Source organism: Bombina bombina, chromosome 6 (genome assembly GCF_027579735.1).
Source record: "Bombina bombina isolate aBomBom1 chromosome 6, aBomBom1.pri, whole genome shotgun sequence".
Lineage (NCBI taxonomy): Eukaryota > Metazoa > Chordata > Amphibia > Anura > Bombinatoridae > Bombina > Bombina bombina.
Genome location: NC_069504.1, coordinates 240,047,446 through 240,062,626, shown reverse-complemented (window position 1 = coordinate 240,062,626; position 15,181 = coordinate 240,047,446). Strand labels below are relative to the sequence as shown.

The window sequence follows — 15,181 nt, the reverse complement described above, 5'->3', positions numbered from 1 at the left end:
GAAAAGGTGTCTAAACCAGTGCCTGACGTTAAAAAAACGTTCCCCAAATTTTATAAGTGTGAATATCAACATCAATCTTTATAAAAAGCCCAAATAAAGCAATCGACCTTGCCCATAAAAAACATAATTTATGCTTACCTGATAAATTTATTTCTCTTGTAGTGTAGTCAGTCCACGGGTCATCCATTACTTATGGAATATATCTCTTCCTAACAGGAAGCTGCAAGAGGATCACCCAGCAGAGCTGCTATATAGCTCCTCCCCTCACATGTCATATTCAGTCATTCAACCAAAGCAGACGAGAAAGGAGAAACCATAGGGTGCAGTGGTGACTGGAGTTTAATTAAAATTTAGGTCTGCCTTAAAGACAGGGCGGGCCGTGGACTGACTACACTACAAGAGAAATAAATTTATCAGGTAAGCATAAATTATGTTTTCTCTTGTTAAGTGTAGTCAGTCCACGGGTCATCCATTACTTACGGAATACCAATACCAAAGCTAAAGTACACGGATGAAGGGAGGGACAAGGCAGGAACATTAAACAGAAGGAACCACTGCCTGCAGTACCTTTCTCCCAAAAATAGCCTCCGAAGAAGCAAAAGTGTCAAATTTGTAAAATTTTGAAAAGGTGTGAAGCGAAGACCAAGTCGCAGCCTTGCAAATCTGTTCAACAGAGGCCTCATTTTTAAAGGCCCAGGTGGAAGCCACAGCTCTAGTAGAATGAGCTGTAATCCTTTCAGGAGGCTGCTGTCCAGCAGTCTCATAGGCTAAACGTATTATGCTACGAAGCCAAAAAGAGAGAGAGGTAGCCGAAGCCTTTTGACCTCTTCTCTGTCCAGAGTAAACGACAAACAGGGAAGAAGTTTGACGAAAATCTTTAGTTGCCTGCAAATAGAACTTCAGGGCACGGACTACGTCCAAATTATGCAAAAGTCGTTCCTTCTTTGAAGAAGGGTTAGGACACAGTGATGGAACAACAATCTTGATATTCCTGTTAGTAACTACCTTAGGTAAGAACCCAGGTTTAGTACGCAGAACTACCTTGTCTGAATGAAAAATCAGATAAGGCGAATCACAATGTAAGGCAGATAACTCAGAGACTCTTCGAGCCGAGGAAATAGCCATCAAAAACAAAACCTTCCAGGATAACAGCTTGATATCAATGGAATGAAGGGGTTCAAATGGAACGCCTTGAAGAACATTAACAACTAAGTTTAAGCTCCACGGCGGAGCAACAGTCTTAAACACAGGCTTAATCCTAGTTAAAGCCTGACAAAAAGCCTGAACGTCTGGAACTTCAGCCAGACGTTTGTGTAGAAGAATAGACAGAGCAGAAATCTGTCCCTTTAACGAACTAGCAGATAAGCCCTTTTCTAAACCCTCTTGTAGAAAGGACAATATCCTAGGAATCCTAACCTTACTCCATGAGTAACTCTTGGATTCGCACCAATATAAATATTTACGCCATATCTTATGTTAAATTTTTCTGGTAACAGGCTTCCTAGCCTGTATTAAAGTATCAATAACCGACTCCGAGAAGCCACGCTTTGATAGAATCAAGCGTTCAATCTCCATGCAGTCAGCCTCAGAGAAATTAGATTTGGATGTTTGAACGGACCCTGAATTAGAAGGTCCTGTCTCAGAGGCAGAGACCACGGTGGACAGGACGACATGTCCACTAGGTCTGCATACCAGGCGCTATCAGAATCACCGAAGCTCTCTCCTGTTTGATCTTGGCAATCAAACGAGGAAGCATCGGGAATGGTGGAAACACATAAGCCATGTTGAAGACCCAAGGGGCTGTCAGAGCATCTATCAGCACCGCTCCCGGGTCCCTGGACCTGGATCCGTAACAAGGAAGCTTGGCGTTCTGGCGAGACGCCATGAGATCCAGATCTGGTTTGCCCCAACGAAGAATCAGTTGAGCAAAGACCTCCGGATGAAGTTCCCACTCCCCCGGATGAAAAGTCTGGCGACTTAGAAAATCCGCCTCCCAGTTCTCTACGCCTGGGATGTAAATCGCTGACAGGTGGCAAGAGTGAGACTCTGCCCAGCGAATTATCTTTGAGACTTCCAACATCGCTAAGGAACTTCTGGTTCCCCCTTGATGGTTGATGTAAGCCACAGTCGTGATGTTGTCCGACTGAAATCTGATGAACCTCAGAGTTGCTAACTGAGGCCAAGCTAGAAGAGCATTGAATATTGCTCTTAATTCCAGAATATTTATTAGGAGGAGTTTCTCCTCCTGAGTCCATAATCCCTGAGCTTTCAGGGAGTTCCAGACTGCGCCCCAGCCTAAAAGGCTGGCGTCTGTTGTTACAATCGTCCAATCTGGCCTGCGAAAGGTCATCCCCTTGGACAGATGTGGCCGAGAGAGCCACCATAGAAGAGAATCTCTGGTCTCTTGATCCAGACTTAGTAGGGGGGACAAATCTGAGTAATCCCCGTTCCACTGACTTAGCATGCACAATTGCAGCGGTCTGAGATGCAGGCGCGCAAATGGTACTATGTCTGCCCTTTGAAAGGAATATTAAGCAGTTTAGATTTAGAAGTCACGTCAGCTGACCAGGATTTAAGCCATAGCGCTCTGCGCGCTTGGATGGCGAATCCGGAGTTCTTAGCCGTAAGTTTGGTTAAATGTACGACGGCATCAGAAACCAATGCGTTAGCTAGCTTAAGTGCTTTAAGCTTGTTCATAATTTCATCCAATGGAGCTGTGCGAATGGCCTCTTCCAGAGACTCAAACCAGAATGCCGCCGCAGCAGTGACAGGCGCAATGCATGCAAGGGGCTGTAAGATAAAACCTTGTTGAACAAACATTTTCTTAAGGTAACCCTCTAATTTCTTATCCATTGGATCTGAAAAGGCACAACTATCCTCCACCGGGATAGTGGTACGCTTAGCTAAAGTAGAAACTGCTCCCTCCACCTTAGGGACCGTCTGCCATAAGTCTCGTGTGGTGGCATCTATAGGAAACATTTTCCTAAATATGGGAGGCGGGGAAAAGGGCACACCAGGTCTATCCCACTCCTTGCTAATAATCTCTGTAAGCCTTTTAGGTATAGGAAACACGTCAGTACACACCGGTACCGCATAGTATCTATCCAACCTACATAATTTTTCTGGAATTGCAACCGTGTTACAATCATTCAGAGCCGCTAATACCTCCCCTAGCAATATGCGGAGGTTCTCAAGCTTAAATTTAAAATTAGAAATCTCTGAATCCAGTCTCCCTGGATCAGATCCGTCACCCACAGAATGAAGCTCTCCGTCTTCACGTTCTGCAAACTCTGACGCAGTATCTGACATGGCTCTCACCTCATCCGCGCGCTCTGTCCTTAACCCAGAGCTATCGCGCTTGCCTCTTAATTCTGGCAATTTAGATAATACTTCTGTCATAACAGTAGCCATGTCTTGCAAAGTGATTTGTAAGGGCCTCCCTGATGTACTTGGCGCCACAAAATCACGCACCTCCTGAGCGGGAGGCGAAGGTACTGACACGTGAGGAGAGTTAGTCGGCATAACTTCCCCCTCGTTTTCTGGTGATAATTTCTTTACATGTAAAGATTGGACTTTTATTTAAAGTAGCATCAATGCAATTAGTACATAAATTTCTATTGGGCTCCACATTGGCCTTTAAACATAGTGAACAAAGAGATTCATCTGTGTCAGACATGTTTAAACAGACTAGCAATGAGACTAGCAAGCTTGGAAATACTTTTCTAAATAAATTTACAAGCAATATAAAAAACGCTACTGTGCCTTTAAGAAGCACAAAAAGCTGTCACAGTTGAAATAACAATGAACCAAAATAGTTATAGCAACCAATTTTTCACAGTAAATGTATTAAGTTAGCAAAGGATTGCACCCACCAGCAAATGGATGATTAACCCCTTAATACCCAAAAACGGATTAACAATTTAATAATTAACGTTTTTCTCAAAGTCAAAACACACTGTCACAAGTCTGCTGTGACTGATTACCTCCCTCAAAATGAATTTTGAAGACCCCTGAGCTCTGTAGAGACGATCTGGATCATGGAGGATGAAGTAGACAGATTGTGACTGAATTTTTACTGCGCAAAAAAGCGCTAAAATAGGCCCCTCCCACTCATATTACAACAGTGGGGAAGCTCAGAAAACTGTTTCTATGCAGAAAACAAAAAGATGGCCATGTGGTAAAAATCATGCCCCAATAAGTTTTATCACCAAGTACCTCACAAAAAACAATTAACATGCCAGTAAACGTTTTAAACATACATTTGAAAAGATATGAATTGTTATTAATAAGCCTGCTACCAGTCGCTTTTACTGCAGTTAAGGCTCATACATTACTTCAGTATTAACAGTATTTTCAGAGTCAATTCCATTCCTTAGAAAAATACATTCAGTGTACACACACTCATCAGCCTAATACCAGTCGCTATCACTGCATTTAAGGCTGAACTTACTTTACATTGGTATCAGCAGTATTTTCTCAGTCAATTCCATTCCTCAGAAAAATAATTACTGCACATACCTCATTTGCAGGGGGGCCCTGCATGCTATTCCCCTTCTCTGAAGTTACCTCACTCCTCAGATGAGAACAGCCAGTGGATCTTAGTTACGTCTGCTAAGATCATAGAAAACGCAGGCAGATTCTTCTTCTAATGCTGCCTGAGAATAAACAGCACACTCCGGTGCCATTTAAAATAACAAACTTTTTATTGTAGAAATAAACTAAGTTAGAAAACACCACAGACCTCTCACAGCGACCTATCTAGTTAGGCTGCAAGAGAATGACTGAATATGACATGTGAGGGGAGGAGCTATATAGCAGCTCTGCTGGGTGATCCTCTTGCAGCTTCTTGTTAGGAAGAGATATATTCCATAAGTAATGGATGACCCGTGGACTGACTACACTTAACAAGAGAAATGTCTACCAGTTTTATAACCCACATTAAGCCCTTTATTCTGTTTGTCTTAGACTAAGAAAATGGCTTACCGGTCCCCATGAGGGGAAATGACAGCCTTCCAGCATTACACAGTCTTGTTAGAAAAATGGCTAGTCATACCTTAAGCAGAAAAGTCTGCTAACTGTTTCCCCCAACTGAAGTTATTTCATCTCAACAGTCCTATGTGGAAACAGCAAACGATTTTAGTTACTGCTGCTAAAATCATCTTCCTCTCACAAACAGAAATCTTCATCCTTTTCTGTTTCAGAGTAAATAGTACATACCAGCACTATTTTAAAATAACAAACTCTTGATAGTAGAATAAAAAATTACAACTAATCACCACATACTCTTCACCATCTCCGTGGAGATGTTGCCTGTGCAACGGCAAAGAGAATTACTGGAGTGGGTGGAGCCTAGGAGGGACTATATGGACAGCTTTTGCTGTGCTCTATGCCATTTCCTGTTGGGTAAGAGAATATTCCCACAAGTTATGGATGACGCCGTGGACCGGACACACCAATGTTGGAGAAAGAGAGGAGGGAGAGAGAGCGCAAAAGAGAGGGGTGAGAGAGCGCAAAAGAGAGGGGTGAGAGAGAGCGCAAAAGAGAGGGGGAGAGAGAGAGCGCAAAAGAGGGGGGGAGAGAGAGAGCGCAAAAGAGGGGGGGAGAGAGAGAGCGCAAAAGAGGGGGGGAGAGAGAGAGCGCAAAAGAGAGGGGGGAGAGAGAGAGCGCAAAAGAGAGGGGGGAGAGAGAGAGCGCAAAAGAGAGGGGGGAGAGAGAGAGCGCAAAAGAGAGGGGGGAGAGAGAGCGCAAAAGAGAGGGGGGAGAGAGAGAGAGCGCAAAAGAGAGGGGGGAGAGAGAGAGAGCGCAAAAGAGAGGGGGAGAGAGAGAGAGCGCAAAAGAGAGGGGGGAGAGAGAGAGCGCAAAAGAGAGGGGGGAGAGAGAGAGCGCAAAAGAGAGGGGGGAGAGAGAGAGAGCGCAAAAGAGAGGGGGGAGAGAGAGAGCACAAAAGAGAGGGGGGAGAGAGAGCTCAAAAGAGAGGGGGGAGAGAGAGAGCTCAAAAGAGAGGGGCAGGGAGAGAGCGCAAGGGGTGGGACCGCTGTACCCTGCAAAAAATGGCCCGTATGAACGGGCTTTAGGACTAGTTTAATATAAACAATCCAAACGATGACTATTATTATCTGGGTTGCACATAAGCCAGGGGTGGTAGTAAACGTATACTGTCCTGAAAAAGTGAAAAGTAGACGTCCTTTAGGCTAAGGACATAACCATAAAACACAATACCATGTGCAGGAGTTCATTGGAGTGAAGCAGCTGTGCACAGACCAACTAATTGCAAACCAACTAATCAATTATGAGATTCGTTGAAAACTATTTTCATAATCGATTAAGACGATTAGTTGTTGCAGCTCTAATAAAAGTGATTCTATAAAATGTCTTGCCATAATAAGGTGCTGAAACTGTGGTTAAATAAACCTGCAGATGATCCTTGTTACAAGAGACCATTCCTGTTTATTCCTTCTAAAATGCGGATATGAGCTTCATTATGGGATGTCAAACCTTCAAAAAGCAAACTTGTGGATAAACTCCATTTAGCCAAGGGCAATAAAAAAAATTAACTGGGCACAATGACAAATGTTTCAAAGATCTGATGTGCTGTAACAGATAAGTCACAGCTAATTTCTCAAATGGGAAGACCATGAAGTTCAAAGGATTCTAAAATTCTGTTACTAAAACAGCATGAATTTGACAGGGAATACGATTAATCTTTTACAAATTAAACATCATAACATGGTAAGCAATGACATAGGGTTTCTGGGTAAAATATTTTGAAGGCTATAGTCTACAGTAATTGTCATTTAGAACATCTGGATATTTACCAATACTACAACAATTACAATACATCATGGCATTACCTACAAGTAAATGGCTGAAACATACTGTACTTTTGTTGAAGAGTAAATACAATTCCTACAGTTTAGATGTACCTTGCAACAGGGTGATCCAGTAAAAGAGACTCCAGTATTGTTTTCCCATCTTTTGTAATGAGAAGGTCACCTGTAGATTTGATGACAAGGACTTGCCCTCCACAAGGACCAAAACAGCGACACACAATGTCTTCTAAGGACTCGGCCACTTGTAGTATTTTACTAATATTCATTTCCATTATTTATGTCTCTGTAACCTGTGAAAATCATAAAAGTGATTTATTCAGAGGGACATAAATAAACAAAATTAATTTGCCTGCCCCCTGTATCATGTGATAGCCATAAGCCAAACAGACATATACACTGTGAACTCTTGCACATGCTCAATAGCGGCTAGTGATAATGGAAGTAAAGTCTCTTAAAAGTGCATATTCTTTCGGAATCATTTACGTTTAAAGGGATACTAAACCCAATTTTTTTCTTTCATGATTCTGATAGAGCATGCAATTTTAAGCAACTTTCTAATTTACTCCTATTATCAATTTTCTTTGTTCTCTTGCTGTTTTTATTTGAAAAAGCAGGAATGTAAGCTTAAGAGCTGGCCCATTTTTGGTTCAGCACCTGGGTAGCACTTGCTGATTGGTTTGCTACATTTAGCCACCAATCAACTAGTGCTACCCAGTTGCTGAACCAAAAAAGGGCCGGCTTTTAAGCTTACATTCCTGCTTTTTCAAATAAAGATAGCAGGAGAACAAAAAATGATAATAGGAGTAAATTAGAAAGTTGCTTAAAATTGCATGCTCTATCCGAATCATAAAAGAAAAAAACACTGGGTTTAGTGTCCCTTTAGTTCTGACGTTAGTGTCCTTATAAAGGGACATAAAACAACAATAGAAAGTGAAGGGCATTTTACAGCACTAAGACTGACACCTTTGATTGACAAACAAGCTAGTTCACATTGGGTAGACACCAATCAATTTCTGTCCAGGTTTCTGGATTGCCACTGGGCCTATGCAAAAGATACCAATCTCATAGTTAAAGAGCAATAAAAGTGCAAAAAAAATGCTCCAATGTGCCAGAGCACTTTATTCTTGTACTATTGCTTGTATAGAACTGTGCGTTTAACCTCTGCAAAAGGGTTAAACACATAGAGTTAAATTTCAGCTGCAGTGTGTCAATGTACTGTACCGCCGATTCTGAGCTGAACTTGTCCAGAGGGCCAATCAAGGAAGCATATGTGTGCAGCCAACACTCGCCAGAATTAACGTTATGGAGCTGTCTTTAAAGGGATGGGAAAGTCAAAAACATAAATTTTGCTTACCTGATCATTTCATTTCCTTCTGTATGAGGAGAGTTCACGGCATCATTCCTCACTGTTGGGAAAATACTGAACCTGGCCACCAGGAGGAGGCAAAGACACCCCAGCCAAAGGCTTAAATACTCCCCCTACTTCCCTCATATACCAGTCATTCTGCCAAGGTAACAAGTAACAGTAGGAGAAATATCAGGGTATAAATGGTGCCAGAAGAGAAAATAAACGAGTCCTGCCCATCGGAGTACACGGGAGGGTGCTGTGGACTCTCCATATACAGAAGGAAATGAAATTATCAGGAAAGCATCATTTATGTTTTCCTTCTTAATATGAAGAGAGTCCACGGCATCATTCCTTACTGTTGGGAAAACTATACCCGAGCTCTAGAGTAGCGGTCGCCAACCAGCGGTCCATGGACCACTAGTGGTCCACGAGAAGATTTTGGTGGTCCTTGACACCATCAAGCAGGAATTAATCTCCTCTGATGGTGTCACCCCCGTTGCGCTGCAACTCGCTACAGTGCCTGGCTGGACATCAGTGAAAACCGACGGAGGAGTTAAATTACAATCTCCCTACGCACGTTGTGTAGTACTGCGCAACTTGCGTATCTAGATTGTATTTTTAACTCCGACCGACCGGCGTGCTGCTCAGAGGAAGATGCTTCCATTCTACAGCCAGCAGAGGTTGGTATAGCCTTGGCTTAAAATAGTGGAATTAAAGTATATTAAAAAATATTTTTTTTTTCTCATATTTCATTTATTTTCTTCCCTCTACCTGCCTATGTAGTAGTTTTCCCAATTCCTTTAGGTGGACTTACATCAATGTTTGCCTTCCTCCCCTCCATCTTCTTTTTTTAATTAAATATTAATTATTTTTCATTCTAATAATTTTCCTGCACACAAAGCCATTCCACCTGAATTCTAGTAATTGCCATCCAGCAGATCAGCCATATCCCACCAGTATTATAGTAATTGCCAGTAACATCAGTCGTGGTTAGCTCACATCCATATTGAGAGCTTTCTGAAATAAAATTAATTTATGACTCCAATGTCTGTCCATGATCAAAAACAGAATTTATGCTTACCTGATAAATTACTTTCTCCAACGGTGTGTCCGGTCCACGGCGTCATCCTTACTTGTGGGATATTCTCTTCCCCAACAGGAAATGGCAAAGAGCCCAGCAAAGCTGGTCACATGATCCCTCCTAGGCTCCGCCTACCCCAGTCATTCGACCGACGTAAAGGAGGAATATGCATAGGAGAAATCATATGATACCGTGGTGACTGTAGTTAGAGAAAATAAATCATCAGACCTGATTAAAAAAACCAGGGCGGGCCGTGGACCGGACACACCGTTGGAGAAAGTAATTTATCAGGTAAGCATAAATTCTGTTTTCTCCAACATAGGTGTGTCCGGTCCACGGCGTCATCCTTACTTGTGGGAACCAATACCAAAGCTTTAGGACACGGATGATGGGAGGGAGCAAATCAGGTCACCTAGATGGAAGGCACCACGGCTTGCAAAACCTTTCTCCCAAAAATAGCCTCAGAAGAAGCAAAAGTATCAAATTTGTAAAATTTGGTAAAAGTGTGCAGTGAAGACCAAGTCGCTGCCTTACACATCTGATCAACAGAAGCCTCGTTCTTGAAGGCCCATGTGGAAGCCACAGCCCTAGTGGAGTGAGCTGTGATTCTTTCAGGAGGCTGCCGTCCGGCAGTCTCATAAGCCAATCGGATAATGCTTTTAAGCCAAAAAGAAAGAGAGGTAGAAGTTGCCTTTTGACCTCTCCTTTTACCAGAATAAACAACAAACAAGGAAGATGTTTGTCTGAAATCTTTAGTGGCCTCTAAATAGAATTTTAGAGCACGGACCACGTCCAAATTGTGTAACAAACGTTCCTTCTTTGAAACTGGATTCGGACACAAAGAAGGTACAACTATCTCCTGGTTAATATTCTTGTTGGAAACAACTTTCGGAAGAAAACCAGGCTTAGTACGCAAAACCACCTTATCTGCATGGAACACCAGATAGGGCGGAGAACACTGCAGAGCAGATAACTCAGAAACTCTTCTAGCAGAAGAAATTGCAACCAAAAACAAAACTTTCCAAGATAATAACTTAATATCTACGGAATGTAAGGGTTCAAACGGAACCCCTTGAAGAACTGAAAGAACTAGATTAAGACTCCAGGGAGGAGTCAAAGGTCTGTAAACAGGCTTGATTCTAACCAGAGCCTGAACAAACGCTTGAACGTCTGGCACAGCTGCCAGCCTTTTGTGAAGTAAAACAGATAACGCAGAGATCTGTCCCTTCAGAGAACTTGCAGATAATCCTTTCTCCAAACCTTCTTGTAGAAAGGATAGAATCTTAGGAATTTTTATCTTGTTCCAGGGGAATCCTTTAGATTCACACCAACAGATATATTTTTTCCATATCTTATGGTAAATTTTTCTAGTTACAGGCTTTCTAGCCTGAATCAGAGTATCTATTACAGAATCTGAAAACCCACGCTTTGATAAAATCAAGCATTCAATCTCCAAGCAGTCAGTTGGAGGGAAATCAGATTTGGATGTTCGAATGGACCTTGAACAAGAAGGTCCTGTCTCAAAGGTAGCTTCCATGGTGGAGCCGATGACATATTCACCAGGTCTGCATACCAAGTCCTGCGTGGCCACGCAGGAGCTATCAAGATCACCGAAGCCCTCTCCTGATTGATCCTGGCTACCAGCCTGGGAATGAGAGGAAACGGTGGGAATACATAAGCTAGGTTGAAGGTCCAAGGTGCTACTAGTGCATCTATTAGAGTCGCCTTGGGATCCCTGGATCTGGACCCGTAACAAGGAACCTTGAAGTTCTGACGAGAGGCCATCAGATCCATGTCTGGAATGCCCCATAATCGCGTTATTTGGGCAAAGATTTACGGATGGAGTTCCCACTCCCCCGGATGGAAAGTCTGACGACTCAGAAAATCCGCTTCCCAATTTTCCACTCCTGGGATGTGGATTGCAGACAAGTGGCAGGAGTGATTCTCCGCCCATTGAATTATTTTGGTTACTTCCTCCATCGCCAGGGAACTCCTTGTTCCCCCTTGATGGTTGATATATGCAACAGTCGTCATGTTGTCTGATTGAAACCTTATGAATTTGGCCTTTGCTAGTTGAGGCCAAGCTTTGAGAGCATTGAATATCGCTCGCAGTTCCAGAATGTTTATCGGGAGAAGAGATTCTTCCCGGGACCATAGCCCCTGAGCTTTCAGGGGTTCCCAGACCGCGCCCCAGCCCACCAGACTGGCGTCGGTCGTGACAATGACCCACTCTGGTCTGCGGAAGCTCATTCCCTGTGACAGGTTGTCCAGGTTCAGCCACCAACGGAGTGAATCTCTGGTTCTTTGATCTACTTGGATCGTCGGAGACAAGTCTGTATAATCCCCATTCCACTGTCTGAGCATGCACAGTTGTAATGGTCTTAGATGAATTTGTGCAAAAGGAACTATGTCCATTGCCGCAACCATCAAACCTATTACTTCCATGCACTGCGCTATGGAAGGAAGAAGAACAGAATGAAGTACTTGACAAGAGCTTAGAAGTTTTGATTTTCTGGCCTCTGTCAGAAAAATCTTCATTTCTAAGGAGTCTATTATTGTTCCCAAGAAGGGAACTCTTGTTGACGGGGACAGAGAACTTTTTTCTATGTTCACTTTCCACCCGTGAGATCTGAGAAAGGCTAGGACAATGTCCGTATGAGCCTTTGCTTTTGACAGAGACGACACTTGAATCAGTATGTCGTCCAAGTAAGGTACTACTGCAATGCCCCTTGGTCTTAGCACCGCTAGAAGGGACCCTAGTACCTTTGTGAAAATCCTTGGAGCAGTGGCTAATCCGAATGGAAGTGCCACAAACTGGTAATGCTTGTCCAGAAAGGCGAACCTTAGGAACCGATGATGTTCCTTGTGGATAGGAATATGTAGATACGCATCCTTTAAATCCACCGTGGTCATGAATTGACCTTCCTGGATGGTAGGAAGAATTGTTCGAATGGTTTCCATCTTGAACGATGGAACCCTGAGAAATTTGTTTAGAATCTTGAGATCTAAAATTGGTCTGAATGTTCCTTCTTTTTTGGGAATTATGAACAGATTGGAGTAAAACCCCATCCCTTGTTCTCCTAATGGAACAGGATGAATCACTCCCATTCTTAACAGGTCTTCTACACAATGTAAGAATGCCTGTCTTTTTATTTGGTTTGAAGACAATTGAGACCTGTGGAACCTCCCCCTTGGGGGTAGTTCCTTGAATTCCAGGAGATAACCTTGAGAAACTATTTCTAGCGCCCAAGGATCCTGAACATCTCTTGCCCAAGCCTGAGCAAAGAGAGAGAGTCTGCCCCCCACCAGATCCGGTCCCGAATCGGGGGCCAACACTTCATGCTGTTTTAGTAGCAGTGGCAGGTTTCTTGGCCTGCTTACCCTTGTTCCAGCCTTGCATCGGTCTCCAGGCTGGTTTGGTTTGAGAACTATTACCCTCTTGCTTAGAGGGTGTAGAATTTGAGGCTGGTCCGTTTCTGCGAAAGGGACGAAAATTTGGCTTATTTTTAGCCTTAAAAGACCTATCCTGAGGAAGGGCGTGGCCCTTTCCCCCAGTGATGTCTGAAATAATCTCTTTCAAGTCAGGGCCAAATAGCGTTTTACCTTTGAAAGGGATGTTAAGCAACTTGTTCTTGGAGGACACATCCGCTGACCAAGACTTTAGCCAAAGCGCTCTGCGCGCCACAATTGCAAAACCTGAATTTTTCGCCGCTAATCTAGCTAATTGCAAAGTGGCGTCTAAGATAAAAGAGTTAGCCAATTTAAGTGCTTGAACTCTGTTCATAACCTCCTCATATGAAGAGTCTTTATTGAGCGACTTTTCTAGTTCATCGAACCAGAAACACGCTGCTGTAGTGACAGGAACAATGCATGAAATTGGTTGTAGAAGGTAACCTTGCTGAACAAACATCTTTTTAAGCAAACCCTCTAACCTTTAATCCATAGGATCTTGAAAGCACAACTATCTTCTATAGGGATAGTAGTGCGTTTGTTTAGAGTAGAAACCGCCCCCTCGACCTTGGGGACTGTCTGCCATAAGTCCTTTCTGGGGTCGACCATAGGAAATAACTTTTTAAATATAGGGGGAGGAACAAAAGGTATGCCGGGCCTTTCCCATTCCTTATTTACAATGTCCGCCACCCGCTTGGGTATAGGAAAAGCATCGGGGGGCACCGGGACCTCTAGGAACTTGTCCATCTTACATAATTTTTCTGGAATGACCAAATTGTCACAATCATCCAGAGTAGATAACACCTCCTTAAGCAGAGCGCGGAGATGTTCCAATTTAAATTTAAAAATAATAACATCAGGTTCAGCTTGTTGAGAAATTTTTCCTGAATCTGAAATTTCTCCCTCAGACAAAACCTCCCTGCTGGCCCCTTCAGATTGGCGTGAGGGTACGTCAGAACCATTATCATCAGCGTCCTCATGCTCTTCAGTATCTAAAACAGAGCAATCGCGCTTTCTCTGATAAGTAGGCATTTTGGACAAAATGTTTTTAATAGAATTATCCATTACAGCCGTTAATTGTTGCATAGTAAGAAGGATTGGCGCACTAGATGTACTAGGGGCCTCTTGTGTGGGCAAGACTGGTGTAGACACAGAAGGGGATGATGCAGTACCATGCTTACTCCCCTCGCTTGAGGAATCATTTTGGGCAATATCATTATCAGTGGCATCATTGTCCCTACTTTGTCTGGACACTAAGTCACATTCATCACATATATTTAAATGGGGAGGAACCTTGGCTTCCAAACATACAGAACATCGTCTATCTGATGGTTCAGACATGTTAGGAGGCATAAACTTGATAACAAAGCACAAAAAACGTTTTAAAATAAAACCGTTACTGTCACTTTAAATTTTAAACTGAACACACTTTATTACTGAATATGTGAAAAAGTATGAAGGAATTGTTCAAAATTCACCAAAATTTCACCACAGTGTCTTAAAGCATTAAAAGTATTGCACACCAAATTTGGAACCGGAGCCGTTTTTACATTTAACCCCTATACAGTCCCTGGTATCTGCTTTGCTGAGACCCAACCAAGCCCAGAGGGGAATACGATACCAAATGACGCCTTCAATAAGCTTTTTCAGTGGTTCTTAGCTCCTCACACATGCATCTGCATGCCTTGCTTTCCAAAAACAACTGCGCATTAGTGGCGCGAAAATGAGGCTCTGCCTATGACTAGAAAAGGCCCCCAGTGAAAAAGGTGTCCAATACAGTGCCTGCCGTTTTTTTAATACATCCCCAAGATTAAAAGAACTATTTATAGTTAACATCCATTAAATATACTTATAAAGTAATCGTTTTAGCCCAGAAAAATGTCTACCAGTCTTTAAAGCCCTTGTGAAGCCCTTTATTCTTATACTAAACTAAGAAAATGGCTTACCGGTTCCCATAGGGAAAATGACAGCTTCCAGCATTACCAAGTCTTGTTAGAAATGTGTCATACCTCCAGCAGCAAAAGTCTGCTCACTGTTTCCCCCAACTGAAGTTAATTCATCTCAACAGTCCTGTGTGGAAACAGCCATCGATTTTAGTAACGGTTGCTAAAATCATTTTCCTCTTACAAACAGAAATCTTCATCTCTTTTCTGTTTCAGAGTAAATAGTACATACCAGCACTATTTTAAAATAACAAACTCTTGATTGAAGAATAAAACTACATTTAAACACCAAAAAAACTCTTAGCCATCTCCGTGGAGATGTTGCCTGTGCAACGGCAAAGAGAATGACTGGGGTAGGCGGAGCCTAGGAGGGATCATGTGACCAGCTTTGCTGGGCTCTTTGCCATTTCCTGTTGGGGAAGAGAATATCCCACAAGTAAGGATGACGCCGTGGACCGGACACACCTATGTTGGAGAAAGTAGTTTTGAATAATTCCTAACTGGGGAGGTAACTTGGAAGTCTTGTGGT

At 42.9% G+C, this 15,181-nt stretch overlaps 1 protein-coding gene across 1 annotated transcript in view; it reads right to left on the bottom strand.

Moving 5' to 3' along the window:
- The window catches only part of BBS10 (Bardet-Biedl syndrome 10), a 70,413-nt gene that overhangs the window by 17,519 nt on the left and 37,713 nt on the right, over positions 1-15,181 (bottom strand). Inside the window, exon 2 of the mRNA XM_053719213.1 lies at positions 6,924-7,120. Within this exon, the coding sequence (XP_053575188.1) occupies positions 6,924-7,102 (179 nt within the window). The 5' untranslated portion in view covers positions 7,103-7,120. The remainder of the gene's footprint in view (positions 1-6,923; positions 7,121-15,181) is intronic.